The following is a 24764-nucleotide window of genomic DNA, read 5'->3' on the forward strand; positions in this document are numbered from 1 at the left end:
CACCATACACTGGGAGCCCTTCCATCCAATATCCTTAACCGCCAATCATTCAACTGGCCAATAAAAAAGCTCTAATTGATACATATTTAATATGATCCAATTTAAAGCTTCTTTAATATTATCTTTGACTTCCACATTATTTAAGGCTACATCCTACCTTACATGGCATTAATGCTTGATGAGACAAGGTTACTTAGGGATCTACATCATACACACCATATGTTAACATTCAATATTTATCAACAAATCTTCCCACAAATAAGCCCCCTTCTACGTTTTCGCAGAATCTTCAATGTTAAAAGTAGTAAGCTAAATGTGGTTTGCAAGTAAGCCCTCCCCAAATGATAATGCTAAAATTTTTCATCAGGCATCGAAGAGGGCTTATTTGAGTAAAAAAAGATCAAACTGTCCAAAATGTTTGTCAAATAAAAATCTGAACTTCTTCTAGATATTTTAGAAAACCTGTCAATTTCTGAAAGGTTTTTAAATGTTATTTTCCAGTTAGTTTAAATTTAATACCTTATCATTGAAACTGATAGGAGAGTCACTGAATATTTACAATGTCTATTAACTATAAAAGCACTTTCCCATAATGCTTTGTAGTTGTTTTTTTTTATTTTTGTTTTCTTAAACTTTTTTTTATTCTAAAGCAATTGCAAAACAAGTTACATGTATATTATATCAACTAAATATATATCAATCACACTTGGATGGAAGCGCGTGAGGGGTCTCACTGTGGGAGGAAACCCAAAGAAAACCCATACCGTTTTATGTCCGATTGGAGAATCAAACCCTAGTCGCCCAGGTGACAGTTCCACAGTTACCACTGTGCCACCCTTCCACCCAGAGAGAAGATACTGAAGATAATTTGAGATTGTACAATACCACACATCACTGAAATGTATTATTTTTACGTATTTTTTAACATTTTATTCCAAATACAATGTACAATAACGCTTTTCCTCCCTCTGTATACCATTATCATCTATAAAAAGTTTTTTTAGAAAAAAAGATAAGTTTACAAACTTGGTGTGAAATGAAGAAATGACATTATCATTATGATATAACAATAGACATCTACCTAAAAATTCCTCTTGATCTGTATCATATATATTCTATATGCATCTAAACATTGTTCAAGGGACGAGAAAAAAATAGACATCAATATCAAACTTGAACATTAACTTGACCTTCATCACTTATAAAACAATAAATATACTGGTATTATAAATAGGTACAATAATATATTGTTACTGGAAATCTGTCTATAACAACCATCAAAAATATATACAAAATGTATAACAACCTCTTAAATGGGGATACCAATGAAAAGATATCCTAAAAATAAATAAGATCAGCATTTTGATTTTTTTCTGGGGCATTCTGAATCTGGTTTAACTACTATGGAATGCCACAAAACCAAACTTTAATTATGTGAACTCTGGCAATATCTCCTACATAATATAATTACTGGTTGTTACGGAATCATATACCAAGAACTTGGAATCTGACAAGTTACATGTTGACCAAGTGGTTCAGTTATGTGGCATTCTTATATTAATACAAAATATCATATAAAAAAATCATAGCAGGACATGAGATTTACTGTTTTCCCAAATAAAAGATTAAAACAAATCTTTGAATAGAGAATAGTGGATTTACTCTTACGAGTTCTATTGTTTTATAATTAAACAAATCACAGATAATAAAATTATAAAAGAACAATATTTTTTGTAAACATTTAAAACAAAATTATAAGAGCAGAATATGACTTAGGACTTAGGTGAAAATTATTATGATGATTATGACTGGTAATCATGATTATGACTATGATGATTATGATTATTATGATTATGACTACAATATGATTATGATGGTTAGGATAATGATTATTATGATAGAAGCAGAAGCTATCCTGTGTGATTCAGACAAAACATTCACTTTCGCTGGGTTCTGCTCGCTTCTGTTGCCATAACTGACTAGAGTTTGGTGATATATTTCTACAGCTGGCAAATAAATGATCCATATTGTCATTCTGCTGTTTAAATGCTGAATCTGTGTCGACACAGTGATTGAAAATCATTCCAGGCTGGACGCCGCCATCACAATTAGATACAATTTCCTGTGGATTATCATGGGGCACTTCAAACTGACCTTGATTTTCAGAATTATTCTGAAAGTTTGTTTCCTGTGTTGGAATAGCATTCTCTGTTGTGTAACTGTTGTTATTTTCGACGGATAAGTCTGTTTCATCTGACACATGGTTTGTTTCCTGCACACTACCAGAGCTGTCTTCACAGACAACGCCTTCATAATAAGCTATTTTCTGTTGATGTTGCTGAAGTAATGTCATTGTTTCTTGATTTTGTTCACTAATACCATCAGACACATTATTCTCCGTCATCACAGACCCCGCGCTGAGCCCCTCCATGTTTTCTGTGGTACCAATGTCATATCCTTGATATTGTTGTTCACCTGCATCTACCATAGTGATAAAATTCTCCGAGTCCTCATCATACACATAGTCCGCCTCGCCTACACCCTCCGTCACAGCCTGCAAGTAGGAGTCAAATAAAATGTCACGTTTTGATTTCAGAATTTCATTTTCTTCCGGATCAGATGTTCTCAAAAGAACCTCTTTCTGGAGTCTCATTGCCTCGCTGTCTTCGTACTCTATTTCTTCCTGGATATTTAGATCAGTGATCCCATCTTCCAGAGATTGGGTCGACTGGCTGTCCTGTCCAGGCACGGGTAAGTCAGTAAACTGGGTCTCTAGCTCCTCCAGGCCCAGATGTACCTGTAAATTTTAAATGGCATAATGTAAATCAGTGTATGCATAAATTGATTTCAAGTTAATAACTAAATTGGCATGTCATAACCTGATCTGACTTTGTCTTCATAAGACAGCAGACCTGTTTTCACCTGATGCTGCAAATTTGATCATATATTGAAAATATTTTTTAAAATAGCATCAGCAGCTAAATGGCACTCGCATATCAAATGATTACAATATTTTTTTTATTTTTTTTTTTTTTGACCATGCTCTGTTTTTCAACCAATTATTGATACCAAGGATGAAATTAGTACATGTATATAGTATATATAATATCTGCACCATTTTGCAAAAGTTTGTTACAAAACTTTTCTGTACGGTTGCCATTGCTGTTCTTTAATATGACATAACCCTACCTTGACCATATCGGGCCGGTCCTTTTTCTTCTTCTGTGTACATTGGAGTGAAATGTGGAAAAGCTTATTGTAAATGACACTAGGGCACTCTCCAGCCTTTTTGTCACAGAGGTCCTCATACCGCGTCTGGCTATCTTCCAAGTACTCTTTCACATACCGCTCCTGTTTTTACAATTAAAATAATTATCACACCTCACACATTTTTAGCAAAGATGCCCACATTGATAATAACAGAAAGTACAATTATATCTTCACTATACAAAGACTCTGCAACATGCATTTTACATAACTTTTGACAGATCTAGATTAAATTGAACCAACTACAGGTAAAGGTAGACTTTCAAAGTTAAAATATATATATTTGTATACAGGTATAAAAAATAACATAAAACCAAGACTTTGCCAAAAGGCCTTTCTGCCCTCTCAGGCTTATTATTTTTTGTTATTTTTTATACATTCACCTTCGCAAGGACAGATTTCTTTTTCTTATATGCTATACAGGTATATATTTATGTGAAAACATGTCACTATGATCATATCAGGGTATAGGGCTGACCATCCAGCGTCATTGAAACATTCTTTTTAAGATGGACATTTCTTGCTAGACAATTGGGTGCCGTAGATCATGAGTTTAAATCCCTGATATATATATATATATATATATAGTGTACATGTACATGTATGTGTGTATCCTCAACATACCAAAATTCTAGACCACATCTTGTTAGACTCTTAGGAAACTATTCATTCATAAATATCCTGTCCATATTGATAAGGTGGCATACAAATACAATGAAATCCAAGATGGACCCAAAAGTGGTCCTCAATGTACCTTTGGTTTGTTTGGTTTGTTTTTGTTTAATGTCCTATTAACAGCCATGGTCATTTAAGGACGTGCCAGGTTTTGGAGGTGGAGGAAAGCCGGAGTTCCCGAAAAAAAAACACCGGCCTACAGTCAGTACCTGGCAACTGCCCCACGTAGGTTTCGAACTCGCAACCCAGAGGTGGAGGGCTAGTGATGAAGTGTCGGGACATCTTAACCACTCGGCCACTGCGGCCCCTCCTCAATGTACCTACCCAAGGGAAGAGCTCATCATATGGAGAGGAGCTATATGTTATAGAAGGAAGATTCTAATGCTATGCATGCTGGGAAGGAATTTATCTTACCAGATATTTGGCATCTCCTCCTTCTCGTTTCTCATCGTAGGCTTGTTCTCCGGTACAGACCTCCAGCATTACCTGATGTATAATATCAAAACATTCTAAAAACAAACTCTCATATATATCAACATATTATCAATATTATATCGATATTATCAACAAAACCTCTTTATCAAACTGAATGATACTGAAAAAGTATTAAATGCACATATACATGCAATATTATCTGTCTACAATTTTGTAAGAACCACTGTATAATCTAGATGCCTTTATAGATCAATTAAGGTGGCCTATATGATAAAGTGAAAGCAAAGAAAATTATCTAAAAGGCTCCCATTGCAAAAAGGCAACAAAGAACCCAGCCAGCCAACATGGTGTCATAACTACATTAATTTTGTATTTTGACAAATTTAAAAAAAAAAAAAAAGGTTCTGGGTGACATACCACTCCAAATGAAAACGTGTCGCCTTTGATAGACATTTGTGACCCCCTTTGGGCCTCAGGAGGCAGGTAGGCCTTGGATATATACTCCTTGGTTCCCATTTGTTGTTTAGTGATATGGGTGAGAGCCCCTGTGGTGGAGCCCTTCTGGGCATGTTTGGCCATCCCCAAATCAGAAATCTTGGCCTCCAAATGTTTATCCAGAAGTATATTGGCACTGAAATCAAACATTATGGAACTTAGTCATCTAAAACTTACAACATCCTTTAGCCTAAATTTTGTAACTTTCTCTAGTCTACCAAGAGTTCTCCCCTAGCTAGCTAAAATATTCAATCATATAATAGATATCTTTGCAAATGTTTTGTGGCTTTTCAAAGTGTAAAAAAAAGGCCAGGAAATTTATTTGTTTAAAAAAAACAAAAAAACTAATAATTTCAGAAAATAGCAATTTTTGTATTTTACAGTAATGAAAAGTTCAAATTTAATTGTATTTACATCCTTATGGCTTTTCAGCTTACAAGATTTAATTGGGTTTCAAGCTGACCAGATTAAATTGATAAATTGTACTACCTTTTTATATCACCATGGATGAGCGGTGAAGTGCCGAGAGTATGTAAGTACTGAAGTCCACAAGAAGCTCCTCGTACAATCATCAATCTTTCCTGCCACGTCAATGGCCGTGTCCCAGACTGAAAACAAGAAATACTGGCCAATCAACATGAAGAATAATACAAAGATTATGAAATGTGATGGTCTCAATGGACTTGATTTCAATGATATACCTCTACAAGACTTTGTAGTTTTATAATGCTGTGTTTACATAGTGTCTACATTTTGTTGAAATTTAGTTTTTTTTTCACAAGCAATATTATATGTACCTACATGACTTTAGAAAGTACCATACCAGTACACACATACTGTACAAATATAGACATTTAACATTATATAGTAAATGTGTTTTTCTCTTATACAAAAAGTACAAAGACTTATTGATGGCTATCAAAGGTCTATATCAAAAGGGCTTTGTCAATAATTTTTTGGTTTAAACTTGCTTAATATACCAAGAACATGAATGAAGAAAAGAATGTTCAACAGATTTTGAGATGTAAATGCAGATATCAATCTATAACACACTTGTACAGATACTATTTGAATTTGAATGATATTGATGATTTAATGCAGTTGTTTTTACCTTGCAGCTCAGCCTGTCCTCCAGTGATCCATTGGGCATGAATTGGTAAACAAGGCAGACATCAGACCCCTCCAGTGTATATCCATACAGAGCTACAATGTTCTCATGTCGGTATCTACAAAGTAATACATTATAATACAGACAACGGACCCCTCCAGTGTATATCTGTACAGAGCTACGATGTTCTCATGTCGGTATCTACAAAGTAATACATTATAATACAGACAACGGACCCCTCCAGTGTATATCCATACAGAGCTACGATGTTCTCATGTCGGTATCTACAAAGTAATACATTATAAAACAGACATCAGACCCCTCCAGTGTATATCCTTACAGAGCTACGATGTTCTCATGTCGGTATCTACAAAGTAATACATTATAAAACAGACATCAGACCCCTCCAGTGTATATCCTTACAGAGCTACGATGTTCTCATGTCGGTATCTACAAAGTAATACATTATAATACAGACAACGGACTCCTCCAGTGTATATCTGTACAGAGCTACGATGTTTCCATGCTAACATTGAATACAAATTAGCACATGAGTATAATACAATATTGAATGGTCAGGTGGCACAGTGGTAACATACTGACTTTCACCTAGTTGACTGGGGTTCAATTCCCCATGGGGTCACCAGGCTTGTTTCCGATTTGTTTTAAAATAGATAAAGTTTACATTTTTACATTTATAATAACACCACTCCATCATGTGAAAACACTGTTTCTAATTAACTTCAATTTTACAGAAACTATTATAACCATGGTGTGAGTTTGTGAAGTTTGATCAAAATCCCTCAAGGAATGAAGCCGATGGAGCACTGGTGTTACATATGTATGTACGGAAAGGATCGATGAGGAGGGAAACGACAGACCCCACCAGTTCATCGGTAGACAACTAATAACTCCAATGTTCCACATACTGTACAACCCCCGAAATGTGTACCTACCTAATCAGTGTCTTCAGCTCAGTTTTCAGGTGGCTCTGTGATTCCTGGTCCCCTTCAGATCCCTGAAAACAAGCACAATTTTATTGTGAAAGAGTTTTTGTGGTAAGTTTTGTCAGTGTGAACATGTATGATGAAGGATTAAAATAAAACGTTATTTTTCATGTGGTTTTAGCATTTGTGGTCCAAACTTTCATTGACAAAACTAATTTTTTTTTATTATTTGGTATATAAATTTTTAGCATTCATAAGTACATTTTATTATCAAGTCACTTGACAAATAAGATGAAACCTAGCTTTACTGACACCTGAATTCAATGATAACCTGTGATATCCGACACAACTTTAACTTATCACTATAAATGTCTGAGTTCTCCATATATAAACCTGACTTACTAACACAATTTATATCTGATGATCTGATCCTAATACATTATCATGTTTAAAATATAGAACCAAGAACAAAAACCTGGGTGGGAAGTTGTAGAACAAATTTTGCATATGAATTCTCATATTGATTCAGAATATACTTACAGAGAAAAGGCGTTTGATGGCACATTGTGAGTTTTTGAGTCGCCCCTTATAGACTTCTCCAAAACTTCCTTGTCCCAGTTTGTACTTATCATTGAAGCCGTTTGTGGCATGGTTGATTTCTTTGTATGTGAAGCTCGGTGTGTTTATAATCGCCATGGCAGTGTCGGCATCACAGCTACCATTCTGGTTCAGGGTCGACAACCCTTCGTGACTCTTCATTCGATCCATTAAGTCGAGACTCACGGAAGGCTCTCCCAAGTTGCCCTTGCCATCCTCCCCCGGCCCTTCCGTTCGAACCTCGTTCACCTGCACTGAGCACATAGACTGGTTTTTGTTGTCACTCCCGGACAGGAATCCTATTGAAGTTTTCTGACAAAAACAAAATTACCAATAAGGATGCTATATAGCTGTAACACTAATTATGTGGAAAATCATGATATATTATTATAATTGAATTATATTCATTTGAAATATGCTAAATATCATTCGGTCTAGTTACATGATACTTCAGAGGACATAAGATATTAGTTTGCAGTATTGTAAATAAAATTTGTGTTACATGTTCAGTTTGATGTCGTAAAATTAATTTCTGTCATTTAATTATTGTTTTTGTTTTAATTACAAGTGTGTTTGTTTTCTATTGTACTTACTTTGCCTTTGTTTTCTATTGTACTTACTTTGCCTTTGTTTCCTATTGTACTTACTTTGCCTTTGTTTCCTATTTTACTTACTTTGCCTTTGTTTCCTATTGTACTTACTTTGCCTTTGTTTCCTATTGTACTTACTTTGCCTTTGTTTCCTATTGTACTTACTTTGCCTTTGTTTCCTATTGTACTTACTTTACGTTTGTTTTCTATTGTACTTACTTTGCCTTTGTTTCCTATTGTACTTACTTTGCCTTTGTTTCCTATTGTACTTACTTTGCCTTTGTTTCCTATTGTACTTACTTTGCCTTTGTCTTGTCCAGATGTGCCTTTGTCTTGTCCTGACATGACCTTCTGTCCAGGTATGACCTTGTCATCGTAGTTTTTCTCTATAGATGGAATGTGTTTGCCCTCCATCATCTTATTGGACATGAACTTTGACCCCTGCGTTGATTTGTCAGGCATGTTGAAGTTTAAGTTATGGTCATTGTTGTTCTGTGGATGACCAGCAGGAGGATGTGACCCTGGTGGACTTGGTTTTGGCAATCCTATAAAGAATGATTTTTTTTTTCAATTTGAATTATTTGCTCTCAAATTTTAGCTGACAATACATGGTAACAACATTTTATATTAAATTGTAAAATTTGTTAAAAGAAGTATGTCAATCAATACACGTAGTTAAGTCTGAACTGTAAATTGACAGTTTGAGCCAAAAGGATACTGAACATGCCCTATCCTCTATAGACACATCGCCGGACTAGAAGAACTTTCTGGTATTGTGGTCAAATAAAAGATTTAAAAGCCACTTCCCAAGGTTGGATGCCATCAAACACTCACTTTCCCAAATTGGTTTGCCGCCATTGTTTTTCAGCTCATCAGGTAGTTTTCGTAATTAACCAGACAAGGATAAAGTCATTAAGATACCCCAACAAAGAAGCTGTTGAAAATGAGATCTTTCAACATGGACCCTACACTTACTTGAGGAGTTGAAATCTCTCATCACGGATCCTACACTATACTTGAGGAGTTTGGTCCTTCAACAAGGATTCTACACTTACTTGAGGAGTTGTGATCCTTCAACAAGGACCCTACACTTACTTGAGGAGTTGTGATCCTTCAACAAGGACCCTACACTTACTTGAGGAGTTGTGATCCTTCAACAAGAACCCTACACTTACTTGAGGAGTTGAGATCCTTTAACAAGGATTCTACACTGACTTGAGGAGTTGTGATCCTTCAACAAGGACCCTACACTTACTTGAGGAGTTGTGATCCTTCAACATGGACCCTACACTTACTTGAGGAGTTGTGATCCTTCAACAAGAACCCTACACTTACTTGAGGAGTTGTGATCCTTTAACAAGGATTCTACACTGACTTGAGGAGTTGTGATCCTTCAACAAGGACCCTACACTTACTTGAGGAGTTGTGATCCTTCAACATGGACCCTACACTTACTTGAGGAGTTGTGATCCTTCAACAAGGACCCTACACTTACTTGAGGAGTTGAGATCCTTCAACATGGACCCTAACACTTACTTGAGGAGTTGTGATCCCCCTTCATGGACCCTACACTTACTTGAGGAGTTGTGATCCTTCAACAAGGACCCTACACTTACTTGAGGAGTTGTGATCCTTCAACAAGGACCCTACACTTACTTGAGGAATAGTGATCCTTCAACAAGGACCCTACACCTACTTGAGGAGTTGTGATCCTTCAACAAGGACCCTACACTTACTTGAGGAGTTGTGATCCTTCAACATGGATCCTACACTTACTTGAGGAGTTGAGATCCTTCAACATGGATCCTACACTTACTTGAGGAGTTGTGATCCTTCAACAAGGACCCTACACTTACTTGAGGAGTTGTGATCTCTCATCATGGATCTTACACTATACTTGAGGAGTTGAGATCCTTCAACATGGACCCTACACTGACTTGAGGAGTTGTGGTCCTTCAACAAGGACCCTACACTTACTTGAGGAGTTGTGATCCTTCAACAAGGACCCTACACTTACTTGAGGAGTTGTGATCCTTCAACATGGACCCTAACACTTACTTGAGGAGTTGAGATCCTTCAACATATCCCTAGGTGATGGAGATGACCCACCCATGGCACCCTGACTACTGGAGCTAGGGCGCTGATACGTTGGATGTGCATCATACAGCTTCTCACTGCTACTGGTAACTACAACAGATGAAATTGAGAGCTCAAAATGGGTCTTCAACAGTCAGTATTGACATTGATATCTGTGACATTGAAAGTAGGTCATGGTCATGACCAGTCATCAATGCTACATTGGTGAGTCTAAAAATTGATGGTAAGTCTAAAAAAGTTCATGGTGAGTCTAAAAGTTGAGGGCAAGTCCAAAAGTTAAGGGCGAGTCTAAAAGTTGAGGATGAGTCTAAAAGTTTAGGATGAGTCTAAAAGTTTAGGATGAGTCTAAAAGTTAATGGTGAGTCTAAAAGTTGATGGTGAGTCTAAAAGTTAATGGTGAGTCTAAAAGTTGATGGTGAGTCTAAAAGTTGATGGTGAGTCTAAAAGTTGATGGTGAGTCTAAAAGCTGACAGTTGACTCAAAGTTGCACCTGCCTTTCACCTATAGACAGCCAGGGTTCGATTCCCTAATCAAATGTGAAAAGGCATGGGGTCACTTGTCTGACCACATGGGTTTAATACGGCTACTCAGGTTTCCTCCCAAAGTAAGACCTATCATAAACTTCCATCCAGACCAATATAATACAAGTTGTTATAACTTGTTTTGAAACTGTGGTAACATCTATTCAATAAAGTTTATATCTTAAAAAGTTGGCTGTTAATGGGTTTGTTTTGAGTAACCTGATCACTATAATATTAGCCACCAGTTCTTGATGTTAATGGCATCACTGTATATAATTCTATTAACCTCAGCTTCCTGGGAATATAAATTGCCCATAGTAGGAATCCGACTATAAAATCTCTGATGTACACCTGAGGTTGTTTATTGTTTAATGCTTTACTGTATATGTGTTGGTAGGGATCCCAATTGTTATATCAAAGAAAAGAGCCAGTGAGATTTTAATCATCGATAGAAATAAACATTTTAAAATGAATTAACTGGAAAACAAATTTTAAACATCATTTTCATTATGTGTTGTTAGCAAACATTTAATTGTCCCAGATTGAAATATCTCTATGGATCTCATCACATCCTGTAAACTACAAATACATCATTATCATCATTATATCTGACATGCCTAATTGATTAGTCATTATATAAATTATTGAAAAGAATGAATTATTTTAGGATCAAATACTATGTACATTTAATAATGTTATCTATATTAGAGTTATCTCCCCTTAAAATTGATACTTAACAATATATAATTTTTTAAATAACTTAAGAGTTTATCATAATGATTATAGAAATGCTATTTTTCAAATATGTTATCAAAGATCAAAAATGATATGCTTGTTCCACGTTTCATGTCTGAGTAGATAAGAAAAATATTGATAAACTTTGCCTGGGTCAGTTTGGAAAATTAAATCAAACCAAAATAACAAAATTATAATACATCTGGGTTTCTTTTTTAAAGAAATCATAATTTTCTAAAGTGTAGCAGAACTCTTTCGGAAAAAGTTTACATTTTCATCACAGTTGTGTTTATATTTAAAAAGACAAAATCTCAAAGGTATGTACTCAAAATATAAATAAACATGTCCATATGTTCATAATCCAAAGAGAGAAGTTTAAAATGCAGTAACATTACTTACAGTTCATATTAGCAGTCAGTATACATATATTTCCATCAAGTTTTAAGCTCTGTATAGCTACATCAATGAAGAATGTTCATATCAAATAATATGTGTCTCCCTAAATGAAGAATCAAAATCCAAAATGGTGGTCGAGTTTCAATCCATCATCAAGTTCCTTCATTACTCTATTATCATCACCTGTAGGGTTTACCTGTATTTACCTGAGATTTTGATTTCTCTCACCTGTCCTACATTACGTACAGCCCTGACAAGGACCAATAATTACAGTGATATATATATTTTTTATGTGATGTCCGCATGCCAAACAGAATTCCCCACATAACATATTTATATGACAGAAAGCCTTATAAGCTTACTTACAAAGCTAGATTAAATTTGTACCTAAATTATTTTGAAACATAACAATGACACTCACGTTTGTGCATTTGAAAAGTGAACTTTTTTTCTTTATAAATAAAGGTTAAAAAAAATACTGCCAAAACTAAAAAGGAAAGTTTTGAAAATTCAGTCAAAAATATAGGTAATATATATGAAATGATACTAAGAAGTTGTTTGGCTTATGAAGTAAACAATGAATATTTAGGGGATGACTTTCTCTCTTGTACATACATTGTATAATCTACAAACAGAGTGGGCCAGAAGCCTGAGGCTATTTGGAAGAAAAAAACAGACCAATCACATTTACAATAGCAAAATTCATCCATAAATACCTCGATCTTTTCGCCTAACCCAACGAAACTTTATTATTATGATGATGATGTTGTGGTTTTTACAGATGATTTGTAAACAAATTTATGGAACAGGCACATCAAACATTCCTAAAGACTTCATAAATTGACCAATCATAAATATGTATTTTAAAAATATTTTTCTAGTAAATACGACCTGTACATACCGTCATTCATGAGTAATTGTATATTTATATGTAACAGGAAAGTGATAAGTGTTGCCTCTATCAGGGATCGAACCCGTGACCCTTGGCTTACGGGTCTGCCACTGACTACAGACAGAGCTAAAAGGGAAATTTTCCCTATAACAACCATGTTAATTTACTATGTACACTATTTACAATTAAGACCTGCCACATTTAAACAAAAAAGATTCAATATGACAAACTATTGCAATCAATAACACAAGCGCTTTCAGGCCTTCCTGTCCATCTTCAGGTGTTTGATTTATTCAATATTCTACCATGTTTGCTATGTAACGCCAGTTTTGATTGGTTTAAAACCATGTATTATTTTCCAATAACCCACGCTCGTGCAAATAATACACGGTAGTGAGTCACGGCTGTTACAATTTTATATATCTAATATTCACACATTTTATAAAAGGTTACTATAGCCGAATGGACTAATGGGTTAGTCTTTCAATAAATTTTTATCACGATGTGAGTTCGAATCCTACGGAGGCCCCCCCTTTTATTTTTTTTCATTTTTTCTTTTATCCTTTTTTTTCAAAATCGATGCCATATGATAGATGCTCTTGATCATAGTACTGTATTGCCTGTATATTTCATCAACAAATAATGCAATACTCCAGAAATAAATTACAAGTTTTTCTCGGGGTTTCTTTGCCGTTTTTCTATTAGAAAGAGCCTGAGGTCGATCTCAGAACTAAACAGTACATGGTAGAATAGAAATAATCAACTTTGACTCATGTATTGTTGCAGGATATACAACGAGGACGAGGATATTTTGCAATTTTAATTAATAACTCAGGCCTGCGGCCTTCGTTATTAATTCAATTGCAAAATATCCTCGTCCTCGTTTTATATCCTGCAACAATACACGAATTACCGTTAATTATTTCTTAAGTAACCGGATGATGTCAAAATGTGTTATGACATCATAATGGACGACAGTTGTCATAATGGATAATAGCTAGTAACTTTTTACATAAGCGACCTCATATGGAAACAATTTTCTCCCTTTGGCTATAAGCATTATCTAAGAAAATAACAAAATAGCGTTCTATGCATTTAGAGGGTACCTGATCCAACTTCATTCATTATGCTGCAACTAGTTGCTAAAGAATATCGGTCAAGCATGTCATTAAGATTCATCAGATATTCACAACTCGGTAAAATCAGGAAAAAATCTTATGTCTTGAAGTTTTCAACCAAAATTGTGAATAACATATTGTTTTATTTTTTTTTAACTTTCAGCCAAAAAAATGCAAGATTCTGAAATTAGAAATATTTATTTTTACCTTATTTTTCATCCAGACAAAAAGTGCCAGTTTGTGTATCTCAACTACAAATATCACAGATCGTCTTAAGCTGTTGTGGTTGTGACCTTGGGTAAGACATGATAATCTAACTGCTACATAATAGTAAGTGATGGACCTTTCGGTATTAAATGTTTAGTGAGGTAGCCACCAGCTACTACAAGAAGAACCAACCCACCCCTGCTGAAAGTGATTCTGGCTGTTGATAGGGCAAAAAATTCAGCAAACAAACAATACAGACAATCTGAATTAGTGTTTCATCTCCAGAAAAAATTCTCATAACTAAAAAGGGATATAACTCTGTATATCATAGATTAACCCTTTAAACAGCCCTTAGGTATGAGCATGATGCTATACCAAAAATTATTCCACAGAAACAGCAAACATCAAGAACTTAAACAGTATATATAGCACATTAATGAATCAGCACAATTTATAATTGCTATAATAGAAATACTATATAATAGGGAGTATGGCTTAAGTTCAATGATAATTTAACACAATATTATGCCTCCAGCCAAAAAAGCGCTGAAATAAGATCACCACTAAAATATGTACATTTACAGTAATCATTATAAGGGATAATATATAAAGTAATATAGGATCCATTTTTGTGCCCCCTTCATCCATGAAGACATCTTAATGTTATAAAATGGAAATAAAATGAAGGCCAGGTCCAATACCTACCATCCTCAGCAGGCACTGTGATATTGTACAGACGCATATTATAAGCAGCACTGTGACAGATATCCTGGCATATGTACTTTCTCCCTTTTAAAATATCCTGGTACAGATAGTCAGCTGAAAATTATTTCACTTCCAATACACAGCTTGTATATTGATCCCATGTAGCTTTCTATGTTTGTCTAGAGTCAGCACAGCCTCATCAGTATTTATTTAAATACCAAGACCGGAACTATATATGTATCAATAATTCTAAAACCGGCAATCCATTGTTGAAGTAATATCCGAGAAGCTATTTCTGCTGTTTTAATTTATGCAATAAAAACTATATATGTGTAAACAAAGTAAGCAAAACGTTATCCTGGATGTCTGGTTGTATGTGGAGCATGACACAGTCTAGCTGTTGCTATTTCTGACCCCATGCTGGGTCATACCTGAATACATATGTCAATTTTATACTAGTGATATGTTCTAAGGGACCCAGTACAAGCCAGCCCATCACACCTACAGGACGTACATTAATTATCCAATACAAACATTACTGACCCAGAGAGTTAACTACTGACTGGTCAGGGATTTCCCTACCTTATTTCACTCATTAGTTAGTTTCTAACCAATCCTGATCAACTATTATTCTAAAGGAACCAATGAAAATAGATCTGTATGTGTTTTGTATAGCCCTTCCCTTCCTGTTGAGAAACTTAAAGAGAATTAAGTAGCTAGGTGTGGAATACGAAATCTGAATCAGCCATGCTATATCCTGTTGTGGCTTTATCTCTGTGTGTGTGGTACGCTATATTATGTAACATGTGTGGTCCAGTCCACATACAGTTTTTTAACAGTAAATTAGTTTCAACGGTTACGTATACCTTTAAACAGACACTGGTGAGTTTCTATATAATAGTGAATATGAACACCATCCACATACAAATACCTCTCAATGAAGACCATCCTCATACAAATACCTGTCAATGAAGACCATCCCTGTAAAAATACCTGTCAATTAAGACCATTCACATACAAATACCTGTCAATGAAGACCGTCCACATACAAATACCTCTCAATGAAGACCATCCACATACAAATACCTCTCAATGAAGACCATCCTCATACAAATACCTCTCAATGAAGACCATCCCTGTAAAAATACCTGTCAATTAAGACCATTCACATACAAATACCTGTCAATGAAGACCATCCACATACAAATACCTGTCAATGAAGACCATCCACATACAAATACCTCTCAATGAAGACCATCCACATACAAATACCTCTCAATGAAGACCATCCACATACAAATACCTCTCAATGAAGACCATCCACATACAAATACCTCTCAATGAAGACCATCCACATACAAATACCTCTCAATGAAGACCATCCACATACAAATACCTCTCAATGAAGACCATCCACATACAAATACCTGTCAATGAAGACAATCCACATACAAATACCTCTCAATGAAGACCATCCACATACAAATACCTCTCAATGAAGACCATCCACATACAAATACCTCTCAATGAAGACCATCCACATACAAATACCTCTCAATGAAGACCATCCCTGTAAAAATACATGTCTATAAAGACCATCTCTGAACAAGTATCCATCTATAGATAAAGGTCATACAGTTGTGTGATCGCACAATGTTTCAAAAACATCGTGCGCACACTGTGCAGACATCGTGCGCACAAATGTGTGATTATGTAAACAGCACAGCTAACGATAGGGTTATAAATATTACGAAATGACTAGTTATACGAAAAGATATACGAAAAAACCAAAATTATGATATAAGATGGTCGCTTTTATATATACGTGCTGCATAACAATTGTTTTCATTCATGGAACATGCATGACCTGTTAATTTTTGCCATTTAAGTACCGTCATTTTGTCTCGCAAGTATCCCTGGTGTTTTCGACGGCCTGGTGATACATCTACATGTACATGTACCAGAATGGTAGACGGACATCACTACGATTATTTATCTTACTTAATACATAAATTACATATATTATGTATTTTTAAACACAACAGAAATGTTTCTATTCAAAACAAGTCGTTTTATCTGTTGTTTAGTTCTACATGTATTAAATAGCCTGTATATAATCTCGCTGAATACACATTTCTTTCGACTCAACATCGCATAGTGGTGTCCTCGACGACGTCCGAGCAAATTATATAAAGTTCATTAATAATCATTTAGATAACTCATTTAACTATACATCGGTATTTAGTTTCATTCCTAATAATTATTGCATATATATTTCACCAAAAATATGGTAATTAGCTGCCTCGTAAAATGTTAATTGTTGTATATCTTTTACAATCGTTCCACACGTTTAAATAATTAGATGACGCGTTCCGCATTTTATATCGACCATGATACATATCGCACATGTACCGTTCCAATCGCCCATTGTGCGCACATTTTCCTGCACGATCCGTATTGCACATCGTGCGTGCGCACATCGCACATCGTGGAACGTTGTGCGATCACATAACTGTATCTACAAATACCCATCACTATGAAGGTCATCCCTTAATAAACAAATATCTGTCTGTGAAGGTCATTCCTGAAAAAATATCTATCAATGAAGGTCATCGGTCACTGTAGCATACTGCCAAAGACACCCAGCAGGACACCCCATCCAGTCACATACTAACAAAGGGCAAACCAGTCGTCCTACTCCCAAAATGATGAGTGCTTAGCAAGAGTAGCAACTACCATTTTTAAAGACTCTGGTATATATGTCTCGGCCAGGGTACAGAACCAAAAACCTTCCTAAAAGGGGCGAACGCTCAATGAAAGTCCAAAAGTGAGGCATTGTCAAGAGAGACATAATATAAGGAAGAAGGAAATTTTTAAGAAAGAAGGGATAAGATAAGATCCTAAATTTAGTCGCCTCATACAATCATGCAATTGGGGCAGCAGGTACAATTCTTACGCCCTACCTGCAGGGCAGTCCCTGCACAAATAACCACCTATGAAAGTTATCCCTGCACAAATACTTGACTAATAGAATCAAGTCTTATTAAGATATATATATAACGTTTTTGATTATTTCATAAAGTTTAAATTATGCACCATCAATTACTTAACTAACTCCATACTAGCTGCATATTACTGACACTAATCCATACTAGCTGCATATTACTGACACTGGGTTATTAAAATTCTGCAGGTTCGTGAGTGTGGATCCGGAACTCTTTTGTAAAGGGAGGTGCAATTATCAGTGTTATTCATACCATTAACATGAGATAAATATAGTATGTTCCAGTATTTGGACAACTCTGATAAGAAACAACACACATACACAGAATTTTAAGAATTTCACCACACAAATATCTATTCATTTTGTTTCTATAAACTTTTTAAAGCTGAATGAATATCAAATGGGATCAGTCAGCCATACAATTTTATGAGCTGTTTTTTACAGTATACAAACAGAATACCTTGAAGTCAGACCTAGCTTACTCACCCTACAAGTTTTCTTTATATAACATGGCTTGGTGCCAAACTTATCAGACTGACCAATGAATGATCACTGACAATCTTCCCTCTTCCTTTTACATAAGATTCAGGATGTATATATGCCTTGTAGCCAAATGGTAATAGAATCAAAATGTTCTGGGTTCCTGCAAAGTACCTGTACAGGTACCTGCCACATCAGTTATTTATGTATATAGGTTTTCAACAGTGAAAGGACAGTACATGGGTGAAAGAACAGGGAAAACCTACTGTACACATGGAATTGAACCCAGGTCTCTGGCTCTACATGTACCCACCCGTTACCTCTTGAGCCAAAGAAACATGCATGCTCAGTCAGGAGAGTGACAGAGACAGTATTTAGTATAATGTCCATGCCACACCTAAAGCTGTTCCTTTTACACATGTATCTGGACGTACCATATACGTACACAACATTTGAATCATTTTGAATTTAATGAATCGTAATTATGTGGAATGTGAAAACTTTCTTTAATTTACATATAAATATATGAATTTTTAAATGATGTATTTTTCAATACACAATCGAGTGTAGATACATTTGTATATGAATTTATTCAATGATGCATTTAAATCAACAAGTCTAATCAATCTACTGCTACAAATTAATATTTGGATTTGATAATGATACACAACCAAGCAGAATTCTTAAAAGAACCCATAATCAGATGTAAACCTTGATGGTTTGAATATAAACTTAATCTGTCCAGGTTGCTCACTCAGACCTATGGACACAAACACAGCTGCAAGGACGTTATACAACAGAGCCGTACGGACACACACGGACGTACATACGCAAAAACCTAACCTACACAGACGCACAAACCCACACAGACGCAAAAACCCACACAGACGCACAATCCCGAAAATGGACACATAATCCCACAAACTGATGCACAAACCCAAACACAAATTAAATATCCCCATACTTTTACAAGGTGGGGAAAGTGGAGGGAAATCAGAATAACTTATCTTTATATATATATATATATATATATTATGCATGTTACATTAAATTTTCTACTGACAACAGGCTAGATTACTCATATATGATTGTGCTTTGATTCTATTTTGTTTAACGTCCTATTATCAGCCAGGGTCATTTAGGAATGCCAGGTTTTGGAAGTGGAGAAAAGCCGGAGCGGCCGGAGGAAAAACCACCGGCCTACGGTCAGTACCTGGCAACTGCCCCATATATGTTTCGAGTTCGCAACCCAGAGGTGGAGGTCTTTTATAAGTGATAAAGTGTTGGTACACCTAAGAGTACAAGGGAACGTGCATTAATTAGGTAAAATTCAGTACAAGGGAAGGTGCATTTATTAGGTAAAATTCAGTACAAGGGAAGGTGCATTAATTAGGTAAAATTCAGTACAAGGGAAGGTGCATTAATTAGGTAAAATACAGTACAAGGGAAGGTGCATTTATTAGGTAAAATACAGTACAAGGGAAGGTGCATTAATTAGGTAAAATTCAGTACAAGGGAAGGTGCATTTATTAGGTAAAATACAGCAGCCATATATGACCCATATTGCTGTAGCTGTAAATTAAAGTCTGCTTATCATCATACTCACCATTTTTGGCCCTAATGACCTTTACAGTGTTGAAGAGCCATTCAGAATGTAATGACTAATATCTTACTCATCAGTGACAGCTATAGTATATCATTAAGAAATGCTGGGTATATATGTATACGCATAAGAATTTCTTTCTACTTCTGGTTCAGTTATATTACTTATGTTTTGTTGGGGGGGGGGGGGGGGGGGGATGCTTAAAGAAAAAATATCTAAACGGTGGTAACTATTTTCTTCATAATGTGCTCATTCATTTGCAGTGTACTGGTTTAGTTTATTTTGTTTAATGTCCTATTAACAGCCAGGTCCTTTAAGGACGTGCAAGGTTTTGGAGGTGGCGGAAGCCGGAGTACCCCGAAAAAAACTGCTGGCCTATAAGCTACTGTCAGTACCAGGCAACTGCCCCATGTGGGTTTCGAACCCGCGACCCAGAGGTGGAAGGGCAAGCGATAATAAAATGTTGGTACGCCTTAACCACTCAGCCACCGCTGCCCCTTTGCAGTGTATAACATTAAATCTGGAGCATCTGGAATAACCTGGAAGAGTTACCATTATACCATTAAATCACACTTAGACTTTGGGTGATAGATATACTGCCATCTTAGTTCAATGTTATTTTGAAAGATTTCAAACATCAAAAAAAAATTAGACCTTTAATTATGATAATGACCCTGTTGTACTTATATACACTTATAGAGTACTTGAACTTGAAATTAAAAGTGCTCTTAGTAATAGAAACCTATAGCTTGTCATCATTACGGGGTATGTTAAGTGAAGATATTTCCCTGCTTATTAATCTATAATACAAGTCATGATGATATATGATGGTACAATATTAATGTAGCAATTAAACTTCACATTTTTTATTACAATGTTTGTTGTTAGTTGAGTTTATGACGAACAGTCAGGATCATTTTGAGACAGAGTTTCCTTGTTAAGTAGTTGGTGACTAACTCACTAAACCACATACACACTACTGCCCAGCAAAGTCATTACAAATCTATTACAAACCCATTACAAACCCATTAAAAACACTGTTTCCATTAAAATTGGCCATTATTTCTCGTTTCCTTTTTTGGGACAAACCTGGAGTTAAGTAATGTAATGGGCATTATTTTTCTAAATTTCAATTACTTTCCTATTAATATTTTCTTTGTAATGGTCATTAACAAAATAATGGCCATTACTTCATGTTTTTGTTTTTTTTAATGGCCTTTATTCTGTTTGTAATGGCCATTAGAGTGGAGTCATCATAATGTTATGGCCATTACTAACTGTGGATTTTATGTACTCCCATAACATTTTCCATTTAATGGCCACAACAAATTATGATCACAATGCAATGGCAATTACTTATTGGTAACTTCCTGTAATGCCATTACATTTTCCATTTAATGGCCATAACAAATTATGATCACAATGTAATGGCCATTACTTATTGGTACCTTCATGTAATGCCCATTACATTTTCCATTTAATGACCATAACAAATTATGGTCATAATGCAATAGCCATTACTTAATGGTGCCTTCATGTAATGCCATTACATTTTTTTATTCCGATGTGCAATTCCTCATAAGTAACATTTTTTTTCTTGTAATGGCCATTACAAATATCATCACATCATATTGTAATATATATGACAATGTTTAATATACTACCATGAATTGTTGGCCTTAAATTAATGTATTATTTCAGTATCTTATTTTTTGTTATATTGTTATTGTTTAATTTTGTTGTTGGCTTAAAGAAGAATAAGGAAACTGTACAGACTTACTAAACCCCTTTACAATAAGAAAACTTCAAATTTCCCGCCAAATTTTCCCGCCAAATTTTTCCCGCCCAATAACTTCAAGCAGGAGAGTTCCAATACATGGCAGCCATGAGGATTTTCTCACACAGATGAACAACATGTTATTTTACAAATGAAGGGAAGTATTTATCTTTAATACCTGGTTCATGATTGATACAAGACTTCCAGGAAATGAAATATTCAACTCTGGAAGTATGTCAACCTGTTTATAGGTAAGAATTAACTTAAAACCAATCACCATGCATATGACCTAAATTTACATAGTGTACATTATATTCAAACAGCTTTGGCATTTCTTAAATTGTATTGCCTATTTAACTAAATTCTACAAACACACATCATATGTACATTGAGAATTAATGCAATAATGAACATAAATCACTCTTACATGTATCTGAAGAATATTAAAAGGATTTTGGGTCCACATGATTGTGTACAATACCCATTTTTGAAGCAGTTATAAATTTGAAACAAATGATGGATCAATTTGAATGCAATTTTTAATGGAAGGACTACATGTACAAGTATATTGTCAAACATGCATAGTGATACAGTTCATGACGAACTTTGATGAAATTAAGTGGTAAAATGCATTTTCTAAATTTTCTGAATGTGTCTCATGTAATGGTCACATGTAGGTCCATTAATTTTGTATACCTGTAAATATATAATGGCCATTACACTTTTGTTTGTAAAAACGTAATGGCCATTACAATTATGTTGATCTCTGTAACAGTTTTTGTACTTAAAAAGTAATGGTCATTATATTTGTAAAAATTATGGCCATTAAAGTGTATTTTCTTGTAATGGGTCTATTAGTTTTGTACACCTTTAATGGCCATTACACCTTTTCTGACGAAATGTAATGGCCATTACAGAGTACTCTTCAGAAAGTAATGACACCGTTAATGGGCATTACAAAAATGGTTTTGCTCCAAACCTAATGGCCATTACATTACACCAAAACGTTTAATGCCCATTACACCATAAGGTTTATTGCCCATTACATTGAAAACTAATTATTGATGGCCCTGTTATATTGTAATGGCAATTACTTAGTGAAAAACTTTAATGGGTTTGTAATGGGTTTGGCCATTACTTTAGGGGCCATTAAAGGTGTACAAAAGTAATCCCAACATATGTAATGGCTTTTTAATGGGTTTGTAATGGGCAATTTGACAGTAGTGACAGGAGGTCCATCCCAATCGCTATCCGGAGCAATTATGATAAAGTGCCACAAACCACAACAGCATGGACCGGTCCATTTCTCATCTTCCCGAGAAACACAACCCACAACAGCAAGGACCGGTCCATTTCTCATCTTCCAGAGAAACACAAACCACCATGGGTGGGGAGCTTCGATTCTAACCACACACCTCATGATCACACTTTCACGTCAGGTTAAGTGGCCCGTACTCTATCTGACGAAGCTATCATGGCTCCACGTGAGGTTACGTGGCTCGTACTCTATCTGACGGAGCTATCATGGCTCCACATGAGCTTACGTGGCTTGTACTCTATCTGACGGAGCTATCGCGGCTCAACGTGAGGTTACGTGGCCCGTACTCTATCTGACGGAGCTATCGTGGCTCCACGTGAGGTTACGTGGCCTGCACTCTATCTGACAGAGCTATCGTGGCTCCACGTGAGGCTACGTGGCTTGTACTCTAACTGACGGAGCTATCGCGGCTCCACGTGAGGTTACGTGGCCCGTACTCTATCTGACGGAGCTATCACACCTCCACGTGAGGTAACGTGGCCCGTACTCTATCTGACGGAGCTATCACGGCTCCACGCGAGGTTATGTGGCCCGTACTCTATCTGATGGAGCTATCACGGCTCCACGCGAGGTTATGTGGCCCGTACTCTATCTGATGGAGCTATCACGGCTCCACGTGAGGTTACGTGGCACGTTCTCTATCTGACGGAGCTATCACGGCTCCACGCGAGGTTATGTGGCCCGTACTCTATCTGACGGAGCTATCGTGGCTCCACGTGAGGTTACGTGGCCTGCACTCTATCTGACGGAGCTATCACGGCTCCACGTGAGGTTATGTGGCCCGTACTCTATCTGACGGAGCTATCGTGGCTCCACGTGAGGTTACGTGGCTTGTACTCTATCTGACGGAGCTATCACAGCTCCACGTGAGGTTATGTGGCCCGTACTCTATCTGACGGAGCTATCATGGCTCCACGTGAGGTTACGTGGCCCGTACTCTATCTGACGGAGCTATCACAGCTCCACGTGAGGTTACGTGGCTTGTACTCTATCTGACGGAGCTATCACAGCTCCACGTGAGGTTATGTGGCTTGTACTCTATCTGACGGAGCTATCACGGCTCCACGTGAGGTTACGTGGCCCGTACTCTATCTGACGGAGCTATCACGGCTCCACATGAGGTTACATGGCCCGTACTCTATCTGACGGAGCTATCACACCTCCACGTGAGGTTACTTGGCCCTGTACTCTATCTGACGGAGCTATCACGGCTCCACGTGAGGTTACTTGGCCTGCACTCTATCTGACGGAGCTATCACGTCTCCTGCATCCTTGCAAAGAGCACACTTAAGTTTATATTACAGAGGACATTATATGAGAGTCTAAATGAATTTATTAAACAAGTTCTACAGTTGAATATGATGACACAGGCTTTTACATGAGATGTTTGATCAGATGCTAATTGGTATATAAAAACTGTCAGGTTAAGTAAATACAAAAAGGAGTACACACACTAGATGTATTGGAAAATATGGTCCCGGACATAATACAGAGAATATGGTAGTGCAGGCCTATTAAGCCAACTATTGGACATTTTGTTCTTATCAGCACAACTTAAATAATTTCTACTGCAATGCTAAGAATTCACAACATAATATGAAATTTGTTTTGGTGAGCGAGTCGGAGTGCCATTTCGGGACAGGATGTATTGACGACATATATATCACTTGGAAGTTTATCTATGGTTAGGTTTCGAGAAAATCAATGTTTACCTTCATTAATTTGAACCCTGTATCTGAATGACATATGGCATGGCCATGGTTTGACATTTTGTATTGACAAAACATGCTCCCTTCC

The 24764-nt window shown here is 36.2% G+C and overlaps 1 protein-coding gene across 3 annotated transcripts in view; it reads right to left on the reverse strand.

Moving 5' to 3' along the window:
- The window catches only part of LOC117330594 (receptor-like kinase LIP2), a 33036-nt gene that overhangs the window by 3138 nt on the left and 5134 nt on the right, over positions 1 to 24764 (reverse strand). Inside the window, exons 1-11 of one of the 3 annotated variants that reach the window (XM_033889011.1) lie at positions 14786 to 15308; positions 10173 to 10301; positions 8415 to 8659; positions 7468 to 7836; positions 6937 to 6998; positions 5984 to 6098; positions 5362 to 5480; positions 4795 to 5008; positions 4357 to 4428; positions 3190 to 3351; positions 5 to 2797 (exon numbers count right to left, since the gene is read on the reverse strand). In XM_033889011.1, the coding sequence (XP_033744902.1) occupies positions 1925 to 2797; positions 3190 to 3351; positions 4357 to 4428; positions 4795 to 5008; positions 5362 to 5480; positions 5984 to 6098; positions 6937 to 6998; positions 7468 to 7836; positions 8415 to 8659; positions 10173 to 10301; positions 14786 to 14822 (2397 nt within the window). In that variant the 5' untranslated portion in view covers positions 14823 to 15308 and the 3' untranslated portion in view covers positions 5 to 1924. Of the gene's footprint in view, positions 1 to 4; positions 2798 to 3189; positions 3352 to 4356; positions 4429 to 4794; positions 5009 to 5361; positions 5481 to 5983; positions 6099 to 6936; positions 6999 to 7467; positions 7837 to 8414; positions 8660 to 10172; positions 10302 to 14785; positions 15309 to 24764 lie in introns of those variants that run through there. The other 2 variants (XR_004533368.1, XM_033889009.1) reach the window with 2 other exon arrangements.

The sequence above is a fragment of the Pecten maximus genome, chromosome 7 (genome assembly GCF_902652985.1).
Source record: "Pecten maximus chromosome 7, xPecMax1.1, whole genome shotgun sequence".
Classification (NCBI taxonomy): Eukaryota; Metazoa; Mollusca; class Bivalvia; order Pectinida; family Pectinidae; genus Pecten; species Pecten maximus.